Source organism: Rattus rattus, chromosome 6, assembly GCF_011064425.1.
Source record: "Rattus rattus isolate New Zealand chromosome 6, Rrattus_CSIRO_v1, whole genome shotgun sequence".
Taxonomy (NCBI): domain Eukaryota; kingdom Metazoa; phylum Chordata; class Mammalia; order Rodentia; family Muridae; genus Rattus; species Rattus rattus.
Genome location: NC_046159.1, coordinates 4,275,735 through 4,299,045, shown reverse-complemented (window position 1 = coordinate 4,299,045; position 23,311 = coordinate 4,275,735). Strand labels below are relative to the sequence as shown.

At 48.8% G+C, this 23,311-nt stretch overlaps 1 protein-coding gene and 1 long non-coding RNA gene across 2 annotated transcripts in view; one reads left to right on the top strand and one right to left on the bottom strand.

Annotated features, from left to right (window-relative positions):
• Tm7sf3 (transmembrane 7 superfamily member 3) overlaps positions 1-18,785 on the top strand; it is a 31,311-nt gene extending 12,526 nt beyond the window's left edge. The window contains exons 4-12 of the mRNA XM_032905411.1: positions 888-1,008; positions 2,872-3,043; positions 4,382-4,559; positions 8,907-8,993; positions 11,021-11,101; positions 11,910-12,062; positions 14,687-14,784; positions 16,161-16,323; positions 18,262-18,785. Of these exons, the coding sequence (XP_032761302.1) occupies positions 888-1,008; positions 2,872-3,043; positions 4,382-4,559; positions 8,907-8,993; positions 11,021-11,101; positions 11,910-12,062; positions 14,687-14,784; positions 16,161-16,323; positions 18,262-18,524 (1,316 nt within the window). The 3' untranslated portion in view covers positions 18,525-18,785. The remainder of the gene's footprint in view (positions 1-887; positions 1,009-2,871; positions 3,044-4,381; positions 4,560-8,906; positions 8,994-11,020; positions 11,102-11,909; positions 12,063-14,686; positions 14,785-16,160; positions 16,324-18,261) is intronic.
• LOC116903091 lies at positions 13,557-14,071 on the bottom strand. Its single transcript, XR_004388249.1, has 2 exons — positions 13,728-14,071; positions 13,557-13,684 (listed from the first exon to the last, which is right to left on the bottom strand). It is a non-coding gene; the product is annotated as an uncharacterized LOC116903091 (long non-coding RNA).
• Positions 18,786-23,311: the final 4,526 nt, after the last annotated feature.

The window sequence follows — 23,311 nt, the reverse complement described above, 5'->3', positions numbered from 1 at the left end:
TATGAGGAAAGTGAAAGGTGGAGTCTGAAAGCAGGTCCTGAGCCAGGCTTGGGGAGGGCAACCGATAAGGCACAGGGGCTGCACGTTACCAGAGAGGAGCCTCAGCTTGCTGTTTGGACAGATTAGAGATTGTGCCACACATTCGGTTTAGATGTGGGGCTGTTGGGTGCTAGCCCTTTCATGGGGTGGGATGCAGTCAGTTGTGACTTGTGTGAGGGCACAGTGAGTCTGAGGTGCTTGCAGGAAGTCTCATCGGAAGGATGTAGAATGCTGGCCTGGAGTAAAGGAATGAGATTAGGTAGACAGATGGTGTCAAAGCCAAGGCCATGCGTGAGAGCGGAGGTCGCTGGGGGAACTTGACTTTCCTATTGTTGAGCACATGTTCAAGCACTGTACCTGGGTGATGGTGGCTGCTGAGGAACAGCCCAGGGCTGAGGAGATACCTGGGGGTAAGAGGCAGGTCTTCCCCTAGGTCTTCCCCACTGAGCCAGCAATGGGGAAGAGTGAATTCCAGAAAAGTCTGAAGGCATGACCATCAGTCTGAGTGAAGGAGCAGTGGTGACTCAGGGGTGTCTTTTAGCACCCGGTCCAGACAGCACTGGGAGAGAGTCAGATCACAGCGATGGCTGCGTGAAGGCGTGTTGAGGGAAGTCAGACTGCTGGAGTTTGGGAGTAGGACTGAGGAAGAGCTCAGTGGACAAGTGCATACACCCCGGGGTTTGAAAGAGACAGTTCGAGGGGAAAGGGCATGAGGGAACTGTGCCCTTCCTAACCTCAGTCACCATACAGCGGAAGTGCTGGCCTTCTGTGCAGACATGCTGTGTGGGATTGTTTGCTGGAGCATGAGAAGGTCTCTTGGGTTACTAATCTCACCATTTTCCATGCAGATCCCATTCCTGGAGGCTGTAATTTGGAATTTGATTTAGATATAGATCCCAACATCTACTTGGACTATAATTTTTTTGAAACAACTATCAAGTTTGCGCCAGCAAACATAGGCTATGCAAGGTAGGCTGACGATCCCGCCCTGCCAAAACTGCTCTCAGGACTCGCAGGACTGTGGAGCGGGGCCAGCAAACTGCCTCACGGCCATCACTTCTATTGCCTTGTTTAATTGTTTCTTATTTGGGGGTTGGCATAGTTTAAACCTCGGTGCTGATATTCGAGCTATTCTTTATACTGAATAATCTCCGTAATCCTTATGAATTCTTCACTTGACAGACAGGTGTGATGTAAGCCTGTTGTGAGCTTAGATTTATTTTCGTTATTTTTCAGTGTATATGTCTGTGTGAGTGTGTGTGTGCATGAATACAGGTGCCGAGGTGACAGGTGGTTGTGAGCCGCTCAGTGTGGGTGCTGGGAAAGAGAAACGTGTACTTAACCACTGAGGTGTCTCTCCAGCCTCATCTTAGTTCTCTCAAAGCATTCAAACAGTTGAAGGCATTCGTAGCCCTAAATTCTTACACCTTATGATGATTTAATTTTGCAAATTAACTACCTGAGGTTCTACTTGAGTAGCAATCATCAGTTGAAAACTCTGCCTGCCTGCCCACCTCAGCGCTGAGGGCTGCCTGTTCTTTGTTACTTAATCTTAATACTTTTAGGAAGAAGCAGTTGCTTTTATTTTACAGAGAGGTTTTTCTGAGGCCTTTGAGGTTAAACACCCCCTTCTGGATTCCATGGGTACCCACACTCCACAAGTACACACACACACACACACAGACACACACAGACACACACACACACACACACACACACACACACACAGAGATAAAATCAAATCTTTTTAACCACATGACACAATGTCAAATAGGAAAAGTGTCATCGCTGTGGTCCTGACTCACGTCAGAATCTGTTTTTTCTTTTAACCACATTGGCTTCTGTGTGGTGTGTAACAGTCAGCCAGTGCTGCCATTGTAAAGACTAGGCTAAACATCCCTTATCTGAAACATCTGGGGCCAGAAGTGTTTGAAATTTGTGTAGACCTTAATGGTGGAGCATCCCTAATCTGAAAACCCCAAATCTAACAAATCTGAAACCTCAAATATCACAATGGAGCCTGAACAGTTTTAGGTTTCAGATTTTTAAAATTTATTTTTATTTAATATGTGTTAGTATCTTGCCTGCATGTATGTCTGTGTGAAGGAGTCAGATCTTGGAGTTACAGACAATTGTGAGCTGCCGGATGGGTGCTGGGATTTTTACTCAGGTCCTCTGGAAGAGTAGTCAGTGCTCTTAACTGCTGAGCCATCTCTCCAGCCCCCCAGGTTTCAGATTTTAGGATTAAGAATGGTTAATCTATACCAAAAACTACTTGGGTAAGTTACTGATAACAGGGATACTTACTTATAAGTATTTATTTACTTACTTACATTTGTTACCGGTTGGCTTGCAAGTTTCTATGTAGACCAGGCTGGCCTTGAATTTGCATATATTCCCCTGGCTTTCAAGTTCTAGGACCACAGCTATGCACCACACCCAGGAGGTTCCCCCTATTGCTTTCAGCAGCAGCACCTTTGGACTCCAGCAGGGGCCTCCCGAAGCCTGCAGACTTCTTACTGTGTCCTTGTGAGAAGAGAAGATTGCCTGAGAGCTGTCTGAGGCCTCTTCTGTGAGGGCACCGATCCCACTCAGGAGGGTTCCCCCTCACGACCTGAGTTATCTCTCACAGCCAGTTTACAATCCGTCACATTGGAGGCAGGGATAGGAGATGGAGTTCAGCCACTTTCTCCAGAGTGACACGTAGACTCCACAGCTCTAGAGTTGGGGTTGTCCCTGCGGCAGTTTGAGAACAGAGCTCGGGCTCCTTTTCATGGACAGGGCTTGAGCCACCAGAGACCGAGGCTGATGCCCAGCTGTGCTTGTCTTTAGAGCTGCAGAGCCCCCACCGTGTGACGTGAGCACGGGCCAGGAGTCCAGGTGGAGGCTGCGCTACCATGTGTATCAGTACTTCCTGCCCGAGGGCGACCTCACCGAGGCCTCTCTGCTCCAGCATCTTCAGAGGATGGCCCAGGTGGCCCAGGTGATGGCCAGTGCGGTCAAGGTGAGTCTGGCTCTGACAGCTCATGTGGCTGGTTTGAGTGCTCTGGAATGGTTTAGCCTCTGGGGAGAGGCAAGTCAGTTTTGTTATGATTGGCTTGCCACCATATCTGTGACCTCATCATCCTGAGGCAGGAAAAGAAGTAGATGATAATTTTCTGTACACCTGAGGGATTTAGATAAGAACTTCTGGTAAGTGTAAATGGAAGGGTGTTAAAACTGAGAAACTGCCAAAGGATTCGCACACAGCTGTTAGTATTTGTCATGCGTTTTGTTGCTTCTTTCAGACGTTCGTACATGAATGCAGTGTATTCTGATCATACTCACTCCAAACTCCTCCCTCTAACTCCGCCCACACCCACCCCTCCAAACTCCTCCCTCTAACTCCGCCCACACCCACCCCTCCAAACTCCTCCCTCTAACTCCGCCCACACCCACCCCTCCAAACCCTTCCCTCTAACTCCGCCCACACCCACCCCTCTAAACCCCTCCCCCTAACTCCTCCCACACCCACCCCTCTAAATCCCCCCTCTAACTCCTCCCACACCCACCCCTCCAAATTCTTCCCTCTAACTCTTCTGACATCCATCCCACCAAAGTCCTCTCCCTAACTCCTCCCACATCCACCCCTCTAAACTCCTCCCATACCCACCCCTCAAATCCTCCTCCTAACTCCTCCCACGTCCACTCCTCCAAACCCCCACCCAATTTCCTGCCATTTTGTTTGTTTGTTTGTTTGTTTCAAATAGTTCATTGAGTCTAGTTCACACTGCCCATATACTCATGGGTAAGAGCTGTCCAGTGGAGCTTGACAGAACTTCCGGGGTCATATTCTTAAAGCAAACTGACTCTTGGGCTGGAAAGATGGCTCAGGTGTTGAGAGCACTAAAGCCTTTGCTGCTTTAGCAGAGGACTTGGATGCAGTTCCCAGCACCCACTTCAGGTGGCTCACAGCTGCCTGCAACTCCAGCTCCGGGGGGATCTGACTCCTTGGGTACCCACACTCACAAATCACACACACAGACACACGCACACACACACACACACTCATAACACACACACACACACACACAGACACACAAACACACAAACACAAAAACACACACACACACACACACACACACTCACAAATGACACACACACACACACACACACACACACACACACACACACTCTCTTTTAAAAAGGAAACTGACTCTCCCTGCCCGAGAAGGCATCAGCTGCCAATAGCTCCATACTGGACTGCTGACTGGCGTGGTTTTGTGCAGGTCTCGTCAGTTGACCACAGCTTTAAAAGCCATGTAAACACCATGCAAACACCACTCGCTGTGTTTGTCTCTAGGTGGTTACTCTAACAGCTGACGATAAGACAGTCGTGTCCTTCTCTTCCCTCCCGGGACAAGGGGTCATCTATAATGTCATCGTTTGGGATCCCTCCCTCAATACCTCTGCTGCTTATGTGCCCGTGCACACGTATGCCTGCAGTTTCGATTCAGTGAATGGTAACTGCGTTCCTCCTGGTGAGTATGTGGCCTTAAACTGGACACATTCCTCCTTGGCTTTGCAGATCGATTTCCACCAGTGAAGAGCTTCAGGTTGTTCAAATGCTTTGCCTAGCTTTCATTCACTCACTTGCTGGTTGCCTTTCGTAAGACCCCACGTTAGGGCCGCAGGGGTGGCTCACTAGTTAAGTGCATTGATGCAAAGGACCAGGGTTCAGTTCCGGCACTCGCGTGTCAGCTCACAACCATGCGTAACTCCAGTTCCTGGTATCTGATTCCCTCTGCCGACCTCCAAGGATACCGGGTGGCTGTGAGCAGACACCATGACCAAGGCAACTCTTATAAGGACAACATTTCATTGGGGCTGGCTTACAGGTCCAGAGGTTCAGTCCATAATCACCAAGGCGGGAGCATGGCAGCATCCAGGCAGGCATGGTGCAGGAGGAGCCGAGAGTTCTACGTCTTCATCTGAAGGCTGCCAGTGGAGGACCAACTTCCAGGGAGCTAGGGTGAGGGTCTTAAAGCTCACACCCACAGTGACACACCTACCCCAACAAGGCCACACCTCCTAATAGTGCCACTCCCTGGGCCAAGCACATCCAAACCACCACACCAGGCATGCACATGGTGCACAGACATATATGTAAGCAAAACACACATACACATACAATAAAATCTAAAAAAAGATGCTGTGTCACTATCCTCCATGCAAGTAGAATGTATGAGTGCACAAAACTCAGTACATGGCTGGTGGTGCCCATTTTCCCACCACATACAATATACATGTATGTGTTGTGAGGGAGCTAGGACGGGGATGGTGTATTTATAAAACATATCATTTAGGAAACTAATGGGTACAAGGGCGAAAGACAGAGCAGAAAAGGGAGCAGTCACATGTGGCTGAGAGAGAAGTCTGAGATGAGAGGGCTGGTGAAGCCTTCCAGGCAGGAGCCATGTGCACATCTGGGCACAGTACATGCCAGGCAGAGGGGACAGCCACACTAAGTCCTATTTCTGGGGGACTACAGAGGTCTGAGGCAGGGCAGTGAGAACAGAAACAGTGACAGGAGGTGTGAGGTCAGGGGTGCAGCATGGCCAGCCTTGTAGGTTAGAGTGGGCTCTGGCTTTTCTACTGGTGGACGTAGAAAGCACTGGGAGGTTTTGACCAAAGGGCACCCTGGTCTGACTTAGACTGTGATGGGATCACTAAGCACCTGTGGAGAAAAGATAAATGCTGGCAGAAACTGCTACACGAGTCAGGGTAGCTTATTTTGAAATAATTTTACAGAAAAGATGCTAAAATAATAAGAAGGTATTCACACCCCTCCCTTACTCGCTCAGTGTTAGTTGCTGTATGGTGCTGTTTACTTTTCTCCTTTTCTGGGTCTGCACATACTCCTGTGTTTCTCAGTCACATGAGGGTAAGTTACATGCATACATACACGGGTAGGACCACTCCCTGGACAGGGAACCTGGACTATGTAAGGTGGAGGGAGCGAGCTGAGCTAGCTATGTATTTGTGAAGCCTTTGCTTCTTCACTGTGGATGCAGTGTGACCAGTTCTTCCTGCTACTGGGATTTCCCCACCACAATAGACTTTACCCTTGAACTGTGAGGCAGAATAAATGCTTTTTCTCTTGTTGCATTTTTCAGGGTTATGTTGCTTTTGTCCCAGCCGTAGGAAAGGAAACTAAGGCAAGTGACTTAGGTTTAGCCTGAGCCACTACAGAGGGAGAGCTGCTGTGCACCAGTGGGAAGGGCCATGGCAGTTAGAGAGCCCCATGGAGCCTCCTCGAGATGTTCAGTCCATAGTTGGTTGGATATGAAGGCTAATGTAGGGGAAGACTAAGACTGGAGAATGTCACTCAAGATGCACAGCCACAGCTGAGACATCCTCCCTGTCCAAGTGAGAACATGGAAAAGGGATTGGTTCTGCAGACAAGCCCCGAAAGATCCTGCTACGATGGCTGAGAGAGCAGGATCGATGGGGCGGGGGTGGGGGGTGGGGGTGGGGAAGAAAGACATGTTTGATGAGCACAGTGTGGGAAAGCATTTCAAAGGGAAAGCGTCAACTGGGTTAAAGCTGAGGATAAATAAGCTCTGTTGAAAACTGACCACTGGCTTCGCAGCACAGAGCTCATAGGTGCGAGGGCACACAGGACAGGATGTGGAGGAAGTTCAGGGGCTCTTACAAGGAGCTACCATCTAAAGAAGCATCCGTTAGCTGTGGCGGAGCCAGCAGCTACATAGAAAGTTTGAGGCCAGCCTGGGCTACAGCCTGGGCTCCGTGCTCAGTCATTGGCCGTTGGCTTCTTTATTGATCAATCAACTAACTAACTGGGGATAAGGACCTTCAGTGTCAGGACAGGCAGATTCCTGATTGAATCAAAGTGTTAGAGCCAATCTCCAAGAAGTATAGGCAGGTGGGTGGAAAGTCACCAAAAGTCAATGTCTGGGCTGTGGGGTTTGTAAACAGTGCAGTGTCAGGATTCTTGTTGAAGAGAGGCCAGGTTGGTGGGAAGTCACCTTGAGGGTGGGCAGAGGCTGAGGGATGCTGTCAGATATTTGGCACCATCAAATAACAGGGAGAAGAGTGGGGAGGTGGGGAGGGGGAGGAAGGTAATTCTAGTTTATCAGAGTCGTCAGATTTTGTTGAAACTAAACTTCGCAAGGATGTGACACAGGGTCTAGGAGAAGGTTCCAGAACCTGAGTAGTGTGTGGCCACAAAAAGACTGTCACTTGACTCAAACACAGCTACCCATGCCCAAGAGTCATGCTTGCCTGTCATGCCTCCCACCATGATATGATGGTCATGAAATCACCTCTGAAAATGTAAGGAAGGCCCCATTAAGTGCTTCATTTTATAAGTCGCATGGTCACGGTGGCTTCTCACAGTGTTCATGCATGTGTACATGTGTGTGCACGCGGAGGCCAGAGGTTGATGTTGGACACCTTTTGAGGCTGTCTGTCATTGTACCTGGAGCTCTCTAGTTTGGCTGGGTCAGCTGGCCAGCAGCTTCAGGGACCTCTGGTTCACACCTCCCCAGCACTGGGGGGCACTCACTGTCACACAAAACCTTTTATGTGGATGTGGATCTCGGACTTGGAAGGCATTTTACCAACTAAGCTTTCTTTCCAGACCCCAGGTTTTTTATTTGAAGGCAAGTGAGGTGGAACAGCCCACCAGCTCCGTGGTTTTGGTGACGGTCACCCACGATCTAAAGCAGAATATACATTTTTATCTTTCCCTCCATTGTTCTTGGAGATCAGAAAGAACAGATCTGTGGACCAACCGTGGTTCACAGACCCTGGTCTGCACTCTTCTCTTGTTGTTTAAGCACACGTCCTGTGCGTTCTCGTAAGAGTCTGGTGCATCTGATCCATCTTGTAAGCTTTTTTTCTGAGTGTGTAGTCTGTTCTTACTCAAAGATGATTTCCTTATGCTCATTTTGAGGGTTTCCAACGAAGGTGAATTTGGTGAGCAGGGTATCCTCTTGATAAGAGGTATCTTTTTTTAAACAATGCCTGATTTATTTACTTTTATTTTGTATGTATGGATTTTTGTCTGTGTGCCCTGTGTAGTCTGTGAATGCAATGCCGGCAGAAGCCAGAAGAGGGCGTTGTATCCTATGGAGCTGGAGTTACAGATGGCTGGGTACTGGGAATCAGACCTCAGTCCTTTATAAAAGCAACAGTGCTCCTACCCACTGAGCTGTATCTCCAGCCCCCATTATCCAGTTTTCTTTGAGATGGGGATCTCAGGCTGCCTTAGAACTGACTGTGTAGGAGTTGGGGATTTAGCTCAGTGGTTAGGCGTTTGCCTAGGAAGGCGCAAGGCCCTGGGTTGGTCCCCAGCTCCGAAAAAAAAACCAAAAAAAAAAAAAAAAAAAAAAAAAGAACTGACTGTGTAGCACAGTTGGCCTCAAATATGAAGTTGTTCTCAGCCTCCCTGGGCTTACGGTATGCGTCACCACCATGGGCTGTCAGGTTGTAGAGGAGGTCTAAACGGGGCTCATGAGTTTCCTTTAACTGGGGCGCCCACTTTTCCTCTTTGCAGTTCATTTGTTGAAGAAACAGACTTGTTTGAGGCACACTGCTGGTATACTGCTCCTAAGGGAATACCTTAGGTGGAGTGGAGTGCCTTCGTCAGGAGCATGTGTCGTCTGGTTCTCCTGGTTATAAAAAGCAGCCGCTGGTGGTGGCTGCCTGTGTAGATTCACTCATTAGGAGACAAAAATATTTTTAGGAGCACTAATGGTGTGTGGAGTGATTCTTAAGCCAGGACACCTCCCATTGTTCCCCGCCTTGCTTATTAATGAATACAGATGCACTTGTCCACTGATTGTTATTTATTTTCTTTTCAGGAAGAGTATCTACGAAAGTGTTCTCCACTCTGTTTGCCCTGCTCGGGCTCTTCACTTGTTTCTTTGGACACAGATTCTGGAAAACAGGTACCTTTCCCCACACAGCCCCCATTCTCCATCTTGTGATGTGTGCCCTGCTGCTGGGGCCTGTGAGGGCATAGGCGCTGTTCACAGAGTCTGTGGAGCGGCTGTGCATTTTTAATTGTCCCAATTTCTACATCAGAGTGCAGCTGCCTCTTTCCAGGGGATGTAAGTCAGTTGTATGGCGGTTCTTACATAGCTCTGGCTTGCAAGCTGGAGATTGCCGAGATTAGAGATGAGGAGACTGGAAAACCGCCTAGGTTTGGGAACCCCAGGAGGTTTGAGTTTGTACAAATCAGGCTGGGGTCTTGGTGAACAGAGACCCTGGATCTGTTCAGCGCCTCAGCTGCAGGATGGACGAGTGCCACACAACAGCCAGTGGGACTTACTTGTCGCCGTCACTGCCTTTTATATGTGATGTTTCCATTTACAGAACACGCACGTTGAAACAGAGGCTGTGAGTCTGAGCTCTGTAGCCCGCAACTGTAATCCCTGAGCAGTGGCCTGAGAGCCTGCTCTGACAGAGCTGAAATCGCAAACTTCTTCCTTTCATTTGGACGTGATCTTTTTCCTTGCTTAGTTGATAAGAAGAATTACAGGGAAGAGTTCATACTCAGGGCTCAGTGATTACAGACTGAGATTGTAATTGCCATCCTGGGGGATGGAGATAGTGTTCAGTAACAGCTGAGGAGAAACTGAGAAAACCAACAGAGCTGTCCTCATCACCGTTAGATTTACAGCCGGGCGGTGGTGGCAGACATGTTTAACCCCAGCACTCAGGAGGCAGAGGCATGTGGATCTCTGAGTTTGAGGCTAACTCCGTCTACAGAGTGAGTTCCAGGACAGCTACAGCTACACAGGAAAAACCTGTCTCAAACCCCACCCCACCCCACCCCCAAAAGAGAAGATTAGATTTACTTGTGGGAAACAAACGTATCTGTCTGTATGCCCAGGCTACATGAATGTCAGTGAATGAAGAGAATGTATGAAAGTCACATTTTACTTTCTCCTTATCTTTCAGTTTGTTTTGTTTATCTAATATTTAGTGTGTCCTTTCAGATCAGACACAAGTGTTTTAAGTAGAAAACCCAGGCCTGGGGATATAGCTAAGGCTAGAGTACTTGGCAGGTCTGTGCAGAAGGCAAGACGGAGGGCTGGGGAGATGCCTGTGAGGGCCGGAGTTCAAACCCCAGGTCCCATGTAGAGCTGGATGTGGTGGTGCCTGTCAGTGAGGCAAGGTGGGATGTGGAGGAAGGAGAGTGGCAGAGCCTCTGGAGCCAACTAATCCAGTTCAGCAGCAGGCGCCTGCCACACACACACACACACACACACACACACACACACACACACACACATTCACGCATGCATGCACATACACGCACACACATACACACACACGCACACACATGCATACACACACATACATGCACACACACCACACACACACACACACACACACATACACACACGCATGCATTCACACACGCCAAAGCACACACACACACACTGAAAAAACAATGGCATGTTGTGGCGGTCCATGCCTGTAACTCCAGACTTTGGAAAGCTGAGGCAGAAGGATCGTGAGTCCATGGGTCTGAGACTAGCCTGGGCTACATAATGGAACCCCTTACTCAAAGAAGAGGAGGAGGAGGGAGAAGGGGGGAGAAGTAAAGGAGGAAGAGGAGAGGGAGGAGGAGGAAGGGGAAGAGGAGGAGAGGGAGGAGAGAAGTGTAGTAAATGAACTGAGACTACAAGTAACCATTTAATTATGTACAGGCTCCGTATAGGCAAACGCGGCAAGTATCTGATGCCGCAGTCAGTCTAGCACGTTCGTCATCCATTTCTTTATAACAGCTTCGCCCAACTTCTAAAGTTCCCTGCCCTTAGCTCGCCGTTCCCTCGGTGACTGGGCCTGGCGCGTGAGGCGCAGGTGCTCCAGCGCACACTTGTATTCTAGATGCCTCCACGGTGTAGGCCAGGACCCTGACGGAGGTTTTCCTTTGTTTCCTATCTTGTGGTTCGTTTCCTCCTAGAATTATTCTTCGTGGGCTTCATCTTCCTGGGGTTCTTCTTCTACATCCTGATCACCAGACTGACGGCCCTGAAGTACGACGGTGAGTAGAGACGATGGCTTAGCTTGGGATGCAGACAGGAAGCTGCTGGGTTCCCACCCACCGTGCCTGCCTTTTAGCTGGGGGTCATCATGCATCAAGGGTGAGGTGACGGGTAAGCCGTGCCTGGAACCCCCTCCACCTCCTTTCTCTTCTGGGTACAACACAGGCCAGGGCACATGCCTGTAATATCAGCACTCAGGAAGCTGAGGCAGGAGGATTGCATATTTGAGACAGCCTGTGCTTCATAGTAAAACCTTGTCTCAAAAAACCAAAAGAGGCAGGAGCCCGAAGGGGCTCTGCAGTTAGACACCAGTGCCATAGAGACAGATAACCCTGGGTGAGTAGCTAGTACTCCAGGATGGGTGAAGCTGAGGCAGAGGGAGGGTCACCATGAGTTTAAGGCCAGCCTGGGCTACAGAGTAAGACGATGACTCAGAGTAGCACAAAGTGCTCCCCGGAGGGAGGGAACCTCAAACTTTGTCTTCTCTCCAGCTTCATTTACTTCTTGAGGCAGGGGCGCGTGTAACTCAGGCTGGCCTGGACTCGCTCTGTGGACCTCTGTCCTTCCTGTGAATGCAGATGGAAGTCAGAGTCTCCTCAGGTTAGGCAAACGCTCTACCAGCTGAGCCACGTCCTCCGCCCCACCCGTCACAGCCTCACGAGTCACAGCCCCAACATTTGCCAGATCGGCCGGTGCCACCTTTGCCTTCTCGGTCCTGCCTTGCTGACCAAGCTGCTCTGTCCCCAGCCCTAGGATGACTACCAGGCTGAAGCCTGCAGGTTCATCTGTGTTCTCTCCCTCCTGTAGTTCGCCTGGTCCTCACCGCAGTAGCTGGCAGCATTGGTGGACTCCTCCTGGTGGCCTCCTGGTGGCGATTCGGGATCCTCACACTGTGCATGCTGTGTGTGGGGCTCGTGCTGGGCTTCCTCGTCTCTTCTGGGACTTTCTTCACTCCCCTGGGTAGGAGATCTGACTTGCAAGCTGTGAGGGGTTTACTTGGGCTTTGGAGCTGTCAGGAATCCAGACCCTGGCCTGTGGCTCATCTCTGCCCTCTGAAGAGTCAAGGCACTGGCAGAGATGGCTTGACACTAAGGGGAGGGCCAGCGGAGAGCATCCTCCTTGGGGATCTTACACTGTCCTCAGGGACAGCTTTCTGTGAGCTTCTGCCACAGCTAAGGCAGTATTGAGGCTCATGGGGGAGAACCGAGGCTTTATTTGTATTTCTGAATTTTACTTTAAATTTTGTGTATTTTGATACGAGGTCTGACTTTGCAGTCCAGGCTGGCTTCAACTCACAGTGTGATCCTTTGGCTTCAGTGTCCCGAGTAAAACATTTTAAACCTCTGACTCTAACTCCAGTCTTAAGGAGACTCCCAGTATGTCTCCCAAACGAAGCAGGGGCTGCTCTGATGGGCGCTGAGCTTGGGAGCCTGGTGCTGTTTCCATTTGTCTCGCCTGTCTCTGTCCCACCCCAGGGGGTCTCAGGGGCCAGCGGACTGGCAGAGTCTGGTCTGCAGGGCTCTTTGTTGAAGTTCTTGTTTTAAGGAATTTATTTCCATCAGATACAGAAATCTGACTGGGGCTGGAGAGAGGGCTCGGCAGTTAATAGCACGGACTGCTCTGGCAGAGGAGAGGGCTCGGCAGTTAATAGCACGGACTGCTCTGGCAGAGGAGAGGGCTCGGCAGTTAATAGCACGGACTGCTCTGGCAGAGGAGAGGGCTCGGCAGTTAATAGCGCGGACTGCTCTGGCAGAGGAGAGGGCTCGGCAGTTAATAGCTCGGACTGCTCTGCTCTGGCAGAGGACCCCGGTTTGCTTTCCAGCGCCCATGTGGTGGCTCATACTGTAACCCCAGTTCCAGGGATCTGGCGCCCTCTTGTGACCGCAGTGGGCACCAGGTTTGCCCTTGGTGCTTACATGTATCCAAAATACTCACGCACATAAATTAAATGGATCTATAAGAAGTAAAAGCAGCTCCTTAGCTTGTTTGAAGCTAACATTCTTAGCAATTGTAATGTTTCACTTCCAGGTTTTCTGTAAAAGAAAAGCAAAGACGTCTGGGGCTGTCTTAGTAGAGAGATGACTTTAGCTCCATCATGGGGATGTGGGGTGGCTGGAGGTGTTGCTGTCCTCTGAGGCTGGCAGACCTCGGGGTTGCCCCTGGAGCTTCCACTGCCCGTCCTCCTGTCTACTGGATGAGCTTTAGGGAGCCCCTAAAGCAGAGGGGTTAGACTTCTGGATATGAGCTGTAAAGCTTGCTTTAAGAATACCATCGGCTAATCAATCAGTGTGTGTTTAAGCAAGTGGTGATAGGAGTGTGTGGAGGTCAGAGGGCAACTTGCCATTTCAGTTTTCTTCTGCCATGTGGACTCCAGTCATTAGGCTGTGGCAAGAGTCTCTATGCCGAGGCTTTTCAACACCACGGCTCCCTTTTAATTTTTAACTATTTACTGACTTTTTTTTTTTTTTTTTGAGACAGGCTCTCATCATGTGGTTCTGGTTAGCTTGGAACCTTTGTGTGGACCAAGCTGGCCTCAAATTCAGAGATTCTCCTGAGTCTGCCTCCTCAGTGCAGAAGCATACCTCTTCAGACGTCAACAGTGTCTGGGAGTGCAGGTGTCTGTACCTCTTCAGACGTTAAAAATGTCTGGGAGTGCAGGTATCATGACCTCATGCAGCTCTGGGTCACCCAGGTGCACGGTAGCAGAAAGTGTATGAAGCACATACGTGTCCCACTCCGGTCTGTCCTAGAGTTAGTTCTTCATGGGAGGAGCTGGGCTAGTGGTTCAAATCTATTCATATTGAGTTCACTGCTTAACTTGGAATATCATCTGTGGGCATCTCCTCATTACAGAAGATTATGAAAACTTAGAGGGGTGATGGGGAGCCTCCACACAGTATAGTCTTGCCACATTAGAGATAGGAAGCAGACCAGAGCCACAGAGCCACAGAGCCACAGGGCTATAGGGCTGATGAACAGGAGAGCAAGGGCTATGGCACCCTCTTCAGGTCACCCTCTAGTCCCCTCACACCTTCTAGAACATGCCCTTAAAAGGGATGATGTTGGGATGGGGACATCAGAGATGGCTCAGTGGTTAAGAGCACTGATTTTTCTTCTAGAGGGCCTGAGTTCAGTTCCCAGCAACCACATGGTGGCTCACAACCATCTGTAATGGGATCCGATATCCTCTAATGGTATGCATGAAGACAGTGACAGTGTACTCACATACATAAATAAATCTTTAGAAAAATCTTTTAAAAAACCTAAAAGGGATTCTGTTAGCTGGGCACAGCTGCACACACTTTTAATCCAGGCAGAGACAGGGTTTCCTGATATAAAGACCGGGGCCAGTCTGAGCATGGGAACAGCCAAGGCCACACAGAGAAGCCCTGTCTCAAACACACACACACACAGGGTGGTATGGGTTCTACTGACCATTCAATGCAAATCAGAGCGTGGGTCTAGCAGCCAGCATATTCTCTAGCTGTCACTTTAAGCCTTGCGAGTGTCTGCATCCAGACACCGAGACAGTGAAATGTGACTTGTGAGTGTCGTATTTATTCTTGATTTCTCTGCTTTTCCAGGAAACCTAAATGTCTTTCATGATGATGGAGTGTTCTGGGTGACGTTCTCCTGCATAGCTCTGCTTGTTCCAGTCATCTTCCTTGGCTGCCTGAGGATAGTAAGTGTGCCAGGGCAGTCGGATGGCCCAGCCCGCCAGCCTTCAGGGGTCCCCTCCTTCACTAGGGAGGACTCTGTGGTTATCGGTGCTGAGGAAGTTCTGCAATTGTCAAGTGTTTGTCCTTTAGGGTTCTCAGGGCAGGTCTACTTTCCCCACCGATGAAAGAAAGCCAGTGAAAGTGCATGCACACACACCCCCATACACACACCTTGCACACACACACACCTGTGCACACATACACACTTGCACACACACCTGTGCACACACACACACTTGCACACACCTGCATACACACGCACACACACCCACACCCACAGCATGGACACCACAGGAATGTGGATGGGAACTGAACCCATCTCAGCCCTGGAGGGTTGGAACTTTGAACTGGTGGCCTGGGGTGAGCTCCCCTCCCCTGACTTTGGACTGATCAACATAAACAAAGGCAGGCCTGTAGCTTCAGGTAAGCATGTTCTGGACCAGTCTTTAACATATCTGATCATCTATCTGATCATCCCGGACTGGTCAGCCAGAAAGGGGTCCTGTCGAGGGAGAAGAAGCCTTTGTCTCCTGTCAAGAGGCTGAAGAATCAGGAGTTGTACTGTCTTTAGCATCTGTCTGTGGCCCCTTCCCTGATTGCTCTGCCCTGCCCAGCAGGGATCTGAACAGCCCCCAGTCCCTCGAGGGTCAGTACCCCCAGCTGTGAGAGCAGAGCAGACCACCTTCCTCTGCTGCAGCCACTCAAAGGGAGATTAGTTTTAGCTGCCTCTGCAGAGTGGCTCCTTTGATTAGATCTTACTGTGCAGAGTCTTCTTCAGGAAAGGTTACTTCTACCGTTTAGTTGTGCACCACTCAGTGACAGGGCTGCATTCTCAGGAGGACACTGTTAGGCAGTTTTCCCCTGGTTCAGGCATTGGAGTGAACTACACAGGTCTGGAGTGCCACAGTCACCACATAGGACCTAATGGAATGGTGTCCCTGGCCATATGGTTGCACAGTAGTTTGCGTGTTTTGCCTGCATGTAAACATGTGTACCCAGTGCATGCCTGGTCCCCATAGAGGCCAGAAGAGGGTGACCCATTCCTTACAACTATGGGTAAGGATGGTTGTGAACTCCATGTGAGTGCTGGGTCCCCTGCAAGAGCAGCAAGTACTCTCAGCCACTGAGCGGAAACAGTGTGGCGAGAACCTACTATGGGGGCGGGGAGCACAGGAGCGAATATGATAAAAACACACTGTATGAAGCTCTCAAAGAATAGGAAGGACCCACTGTGGGTAAGGACCTTTTCACTAGCCCTGAGACAACATTGAGGCCACCGTGAGAGCTGGAGGCCGCTCTCATTCCATGGGTGACACCTGTGTCCTCCTCTCTTCCACAGCTGAACATCCTGGCTTGTGGAATAGTGGGCTCCTACTCCGTGGTGTTGGCCATTAACAGTTACATGTTCACGAGCCTCTCCTACATCACTCTGAACGTCCTCAGGAGAGCTCTCAATGCGGATTTTCGAGGGGCTTTCATCAGAGTGCCTTTCCAGACCAACGGTAAGACGCTGGCCTGATGGCTAAATAGGCAGGCTGACTAACCTACCCTCACAGGAGCGCATGCGCATCACCTGGGGCTGAGAGGAGACAGGTACAGATGCCATGAGAGCGCTCTGCCAGGAACCAAGACTCAGATGTCGGAGGGACTGGGTCCTCCTCCCCCCACACCTCTAAGTGAGCTCGATTAGCTGGGTTCACTCACCTGTCCATTCTCATAGAGGGACCCTGTCTGATGTCCAGGGGTGCGGGTGGATGAGGAATGAGAGCATCACCCCAACTTAACTAAGTGTGGCCTTCTGTCTCCTCACGTTAATGAAGATGTGGTTTATTTTCCATTAGTGACCATGTCGTTACCTTAATTAGAAGATTCTGCCCATTACTGATTTTCCATCTTGATTTGTCCTTGAGATAGGGTCTCGCTGTGTAGCCTAGGCTAGCCTCAGATTAACGGTGATCCTCCTGTCTCTACCCTCCCTGAGATGTTGATTGTGGACCCCAACATGTGACTTTCGTTAACGCTTTAAAGGAAACCCAAACAAACACACTACACGTTTACAGAGTTTTCAGACTTTGTTGATTTCAGACAAGTTTAAAGACTTAGTTCAGAAAGGCATGTCTTAGAATTGGAACTTAGGAACAGCACAACTGTGACTGTTAAGACTTTTTAGGGCAAATCTTTGCCTCTACTTAGAGGTAACTATCAAGCTCTTCCCCTTTGGCTGAGAGGTCAGACATGGAGACCTTGTGTTCGGGGATTTTTCTCTTTGGGGGTGGGGTCTAGGCAGAGTTTACCCTTCTCCTTCTGAGGACGCAACCTCAGATTGATTCCACCAGAGTTCTCTCTGGAGAAGCAGTTAGTTTACTGGGCTTAATTACAAAGTCTTGTGTTCAAGAGCTTGGGTGAGCCCAAGGAGCCACACTGGAAAGTCTGCCCCCAGCCCAGGCAATGGCACTCGCACGCCATGTCTTTGCTGGATGCTCAGTCGAATCTGGGGTGTCACCTCACACTGTCCTGTGTCCCATCCATGTAAGCAGCATGGCCCCCTGGGAGTATGTACAGAGTAGCTAGGGCAGCACATCTGTGGGCACTGCTTAGGTAATGCTGGAAACCCAGCCAGCATTCACCACCTGCTTCCACTTTCGGATGTCTGTGGTAGAAGGACCTACTGTGGTATCTGTCTCCTCGTGTCCTGGCTCATAACAGGAAATACATACGTTCAAAACTGGGAAGGAAGACCCACCCTTAGCCTGTGAAGGGAGGTGCTGGTGCGCACTCACTGTTAAACAGTTCAGAGCCAGGCCACTTTGTACACAGCTGCACTCCTAGCACTCAGGAAACCGAGGCAGGAGGATTGCCACAAATTTGAGGCCAGCAAGGTCAGTTCCAGTTCCAGGTCAGGGCTGACCTCAGAATTAAGATCACCATCTTGAAAAAGAAAAGAAGGAATAAAGGGGGTGAAGGAGGAAAGAGAGAAAAGGAGCAAGGAAAGAGAAAGAGAAGTTGGGGCCGTGTAGGGTGGCTCAGTGGGTAAGGCACTTGCTCTGCGTCGTGAGGACTGGGGTTCAGATCCCTGTGTAAAAGGCCAAGCATGACAGCATGCATACACAGCTCCAGTGAGCCGGGCCTGCTGGCTGGCTGCCCTAGCCGGTCAGGTTCAATGGGACAGGCTGCCTGTCAGAACAGTAAGACGGAGAGACAGAGGACACCTGCCGCCCACCCTCACCTCCACACATGAATCTGCACACACCACACATATAGAATTAAACATTGGTGGCTTGGTGACTCCTCATGTCTGTAATCTCGGTATTCAATAGGAGAAGGCAGGAATGCCATACATTTAGGGCCAGTCTGGGCTGTAGCTTGAGGCATTTACTGAAAAGCAAAACCAACCCACAACACAAAATCCCAGGAGTGTGAAGGGTACTTCTCTCCATTAGACTACATCATCCTGGCCGTGTGGGGAATGCTGGCTGTCACTGGAATTACACTTCAGATTCGAAGAGAAAGGGGTCGGCCGCCCTTCCCACCCCATCCCTACAAGCTATGGAAGCAAGAGAGAGAACGAAGAGTGACCAACATTCTGGACCCCAGCCATCACATCCCTCCCCTGAGAGAGAGGCTTTATGGCTGGGTTGCTCGGATCAAAGAGCCCTTCCAGAAGGAACAACCGGCTGGAGAGCGGACACCCCTGCTTCTGTAGAGGGTCCATGTGCTTGCCCTGGAGTTCTCATCTAGACTGCCCAGCTGTCCCAGGTCCAGTGGGGGGTCAGCTGGGGTCAGTGATCAGGTGACCCCTTGTTGGCATACAGCAGTGGTAAGGTGAGAAAAGTCACCAAAAAGTTGGTTGTAGATGTTTTTCCTCATTTTCCACTATCTTGAGACGATACCTTTTGGTTTATAAATAGATGATGTCTTTTATAAAATACACTAAAAAATAAAAATTTCTCCTTAAAGCCCTGGCGTTTTGTTCTTGTAATTCTTGGACAGTCAGTCTGAATCTGTGGAGGGGAGGCAGGCAGTGGGTATTTATTTGCTTTGTGTGTAGAAGTTTAGGGATTTGATCCTGGGCTCTTGACTGTCAAGACTAAGGGAAAAGTAGCTCCCCTTTTCCTTAAAAACAGTCTGATTGCTTGGCTGCATCTCAAATTAAAATCAGGAACCCTTTTCATGTTATTTTTTCTTTTTTTGGTTCTTTTTTTTTTTTTTTTTTTGAGCTGGGGACCAAACCCAGGGCCTTGCGCTTCCTAGGCAAGCGCTCTACCACTGAGCTAAATCCCAACCCCTCATGTTATTTTTCAATAGTCAAACGATTTATTTTAAAAGCTGTGGCAAACTATCCTAAAATGAATCAGACTATCCTAAAATGTATCAAACTATCCTAAAATGTATCAATGTAGATTTCCCATTGTTTTGCCCATTAGTGCTTAAAGTGGTAAATTAAATAACTAAATTATTTCTGTAATTGAAAATAGCTCAGTTTATTAAAGATAATATAACATTTATGTGAATAAGTTATTTATAGCCCAAATGGTGGCCTACTTTTGTTTTGGGGTCATTTAAAGCAGTGTCGGCTGCTGACCTTAGGTTGCCTTAGATGGCGACTGGGCTGTATTTTGTCAGAGAGAAGTCAATGAGACCTTGTTCCTGGCACCCTGTGAAATTGTGTTAACTAACAATTGCTCTGTGTAATCAAAGCCCCTGTGCTCCGAAGCTCAGGGGGTCAGCCAAGCTGCTTCTTAAAGCCACCCACCTGGTTGCGTAAGGAGAGCCACTCTCTTTTGACTCCTCAGAGTTGTGAGTTGGGAGGTGGCCTCCCTGACACGTGTGACTGACAGCGTGCTGGTGTGCTCAAGTAGGGTTACCACTACTTAACCCATAATGAATCTTAGTCTCTTTCACAGCGCGACTATACCCTTGATGTTTCAGGGAGTGAGTGGGGTCTTCAGATCTGACTTTGAAAAGATGTTTTGAAAATAAAACATAATGAAAAATTATAAAACGAACCCCTTTTGGTTCATTTCAGAAAAGTTTAACTCTGTTATTACTCTCTAGCTTCAGCAGTAATTTTTTTTTTTAATTGCTATAGGGTTTCTGGCTTGTCACATGCTTGTATTTCAGTTGTGCAGATTGTTGGGGAACTATTCTCTGTACTGTCAGAACACACTGCCAGTCAGAGCTGTAAAAGGCAGAATATGCTTTCTTGGAAGGAGAAGACAAAATACTTGTAAATTTTCATAATTTTTAATAATACCATTTGTATAATTTTTTTAATAAATATCTACTTTGAAAAAATGCTTATGTCCTTATTAGGATGTCTCCAGGAGTTTATACTGTGCCATGTTTGTACTTAAAAGTTAATCCGGGGGGTTGGGGATTTAGCTCAGTGGTAGAGCGCTTGCCTAGGAAGCGCAAGGCCCTGGGTTCGGTCCCCAGCTCCGGAAAAAAAAGAACCAAAAAAAAAAAGTTAATCCGGAAAATACAGTTCTTTAGTTTAAAAACTCCTCTTAAGGATAGCAGGAAATAAGGTGTATCCAGGGTATGATATGTTATGGTTTATATATATTTAAATGCAATTACTTATTTTTTATTTTTCATTATTTGACTTTATATCCCATTATCAGCCCCCTTTCCTCCCACAGCTCCTTCCCCCATCCCCCATTCTTCTACTCAGAGGAGGGGGAGGTCCCCTGGGTATCATCCCACCCTGGAACATCAGGTCACTGCAGGACTAGGCACATCTCATTGAGGCCGGACAAGGCAGCCCAGTTGGGGGAACAGGATCCATAGGCAGGCAACAGAGTCAGGGCAAGCCCCTGCTCCAGTTGTTAGATGACCCACATGGAGACCAAGCTGCACATCTGCTACATAAGTGTGGAGGGCCTAGGTCCAGCCCATGTTTGCTTGCTGTTTGGGGTAGCGATTCAGTCTCTGGGAGCCCCCAAAGGTCCAGGTTAGTTGACTCTGTTGGTCTTCCTGTGGAGTCCCTAACCCCTTTTAGTCTCTCAATCCCTCTTCAAAACTAACATAAGACTCCCCCCATGCTCCATTTAACCATCTAAGGTCTGGCTGTGGATCTCTGCATCTGTTTCCATCTACTGGGTGGAGCCTCTCAGAGGACAGTTACACTAGGCTCCTGTCTGCAATCGTAACACAGTATCATTAATAGTGTCAGGGACTCGTTCTTGCCCATGGGATGGATCTCAAGTTGGGCCACTAATGGGCGGGCCATTCCCTCAGTTTCTGCTTCATCTTTATTCATGCACATCTTGCAGGCAGGACAAATTTCGGGTTAAAGGTTTTGTGTGTGGCTTGTTTGAGTCCTGTCTGGTTACAAGAGGTGGCCAATTTAGGCTCCACAGCCCCCACTGCTAGGAGTCTCAGCTAGAGTCACCTCCATAGATTCTCTGGCACATCTTAGAGATGCCCCACCCGTGCCCACCACCAATTTCCGTTCTCTCCTTTGCTCTCCCTACACCTGATTCTCCCCCTCCCCCATTCCCCTCCCCATCCCTTCGCCTACCCAGTTCCCAGTTCCCCAGTTGGATCCCTCCGGTATCCAATCTCCCCTAATACAGAGTTAAACAGAATTCTCAACAGAGGAATCTGAATGACGGAATGGCACTTAAAGCAATGTTCAACATCCTTAGTCATCAGGGAAATGCAAATCAAAACGACTCTGAAACTTACACCCATCAGAATGGCTAAGATCAAAAACTCAAGTGACAGCACATGCTGGTGAGGATGTGAGGCAAGGGGAACACTCCTCCATTGCTGGTGGGTGTGCAAACTTGTACAACCACTCTGGAAATCAATTTGGCGGATTCCTCAGAAAACTGGAAATAGTTCTACCTTAAGACTCAGCTGTACCACTCGTGCACATATACCCATTGTCCCAGCATACCATAAGAACACTTGCTCAACTATGTTCATAGCAGCCTTATTTGTAATAGCCAGAAGCTGAAAACAACCCAGATGTCCCTCAACTGAAGAATGGATAAAGAAAATGTGGTTCATTCACACAATGGAATACTACTCGGCTATAAAAACAAAAGCATCATGAATTTTGCAGGCAAATGGATGAACCTGATAATATCATCCTGAGTGAGGTAACCCAGGCCTAAAGGACTGCATGGTGTGTACTCAACTGGTAAGTGGATATTAGCCATAAAGCACAGGATCCCCATGAGATAACCCACAGACCCAAAGAGGCCAAGTAAAACAGAAGGTCTGAGGGAGGATGCTTAAATCTTTCTCAGAGGGGGAAAGAAAGTAGTTTTTGGGACAGGATCTCACGTGGTCCAAGCCAGTATTGAGCTTGCTATGTTGCAGAGGATGACCCAAGTGGTTTGAGCCTACCTTGGTGTAAGCTTAGGTCACTAGGGGTCAGGCTCCAGATGCTCATGGCCAGATTAAAGTGCGAGCGTGTGTGTGTGTGTGTGTGTGTGTGTGTACACGCACGCTTTGGGGGGGTTGAGGGTTGCATTTATTTACTTACTCCTTTTTGGCTTTTTGTCATGACAGTAGGTGCTAATACAGTCAGTCCCCTTCTAGAGCAAGCTGGTATTTGAGGAACTCTTAAGATAACACTGAGCCACAGATTCCCATTGGAATTTAAGGATGGAAACTGACAGGGACGCCTCTATTTTACAGGAGAAAACAGAGTACCAAGTCTGTGGTCACACCCTTTGTGAGGAGCCCGAATGCCAGACAGCTCCCTTTTCTGTGGTTTTACTCAAAGGTCCCATGTATTCTTCCTGCCCACGCTCTTTGGGAGGGATAGCCTGCGTTCTAGGGTTAATAATTCTATCACAAGTACAGGGCTAAGTGCTGGTATTTGCTCAAGGCTTTAGTTGTTTGAAAGAATGGGCTAGTTGGTCTGTTTTGCTGAAATGGAAAAAGATGCAAGGGATGTTGCGGTAAAAATTAAAGAGGATCTTGCTATCAGTTCCTGAGAGCTGGATCTGCTCAGTCTGGCAGCTACTCTGCCACATGGCATGCAAGCCACCCACTCCTGGCTGTCTCCATTTTAGCAGCCCTCTCTTCGAGGTCCCCTAGGACACAGACACATGCACATCCACACACACACACATCCACATACACACATGCACATACACACACATGCACACACACACATACACACAAATATATATAAAACCCTGGTACAATATAATTTCAGCCGTTTGTATGTACACCTTTAAAAATAACCAGATAGGTTTCTGACCCTCAGGAAATGTACAGTAAGTTCGGGAGTTGAGAAAGGTTTCTGACCCTCAGGAAACGTACAGTAAGTTCGGGAGTTGTGAATGAGGGTAGAGATTGGCTAGATATTATTTGTTGTTACACCTTCACTTTCCTTTAAAGGTAAAGGGCAAAGATGAATGTGGCCTGCCCTGAGGATATGCAAGGCCCAACCTACTGGGTTCAATCTCAACTGCCTTCTCCAGATAAGAATAAGAACTAATAAATGTCTGGTGATCTAAACAGGAC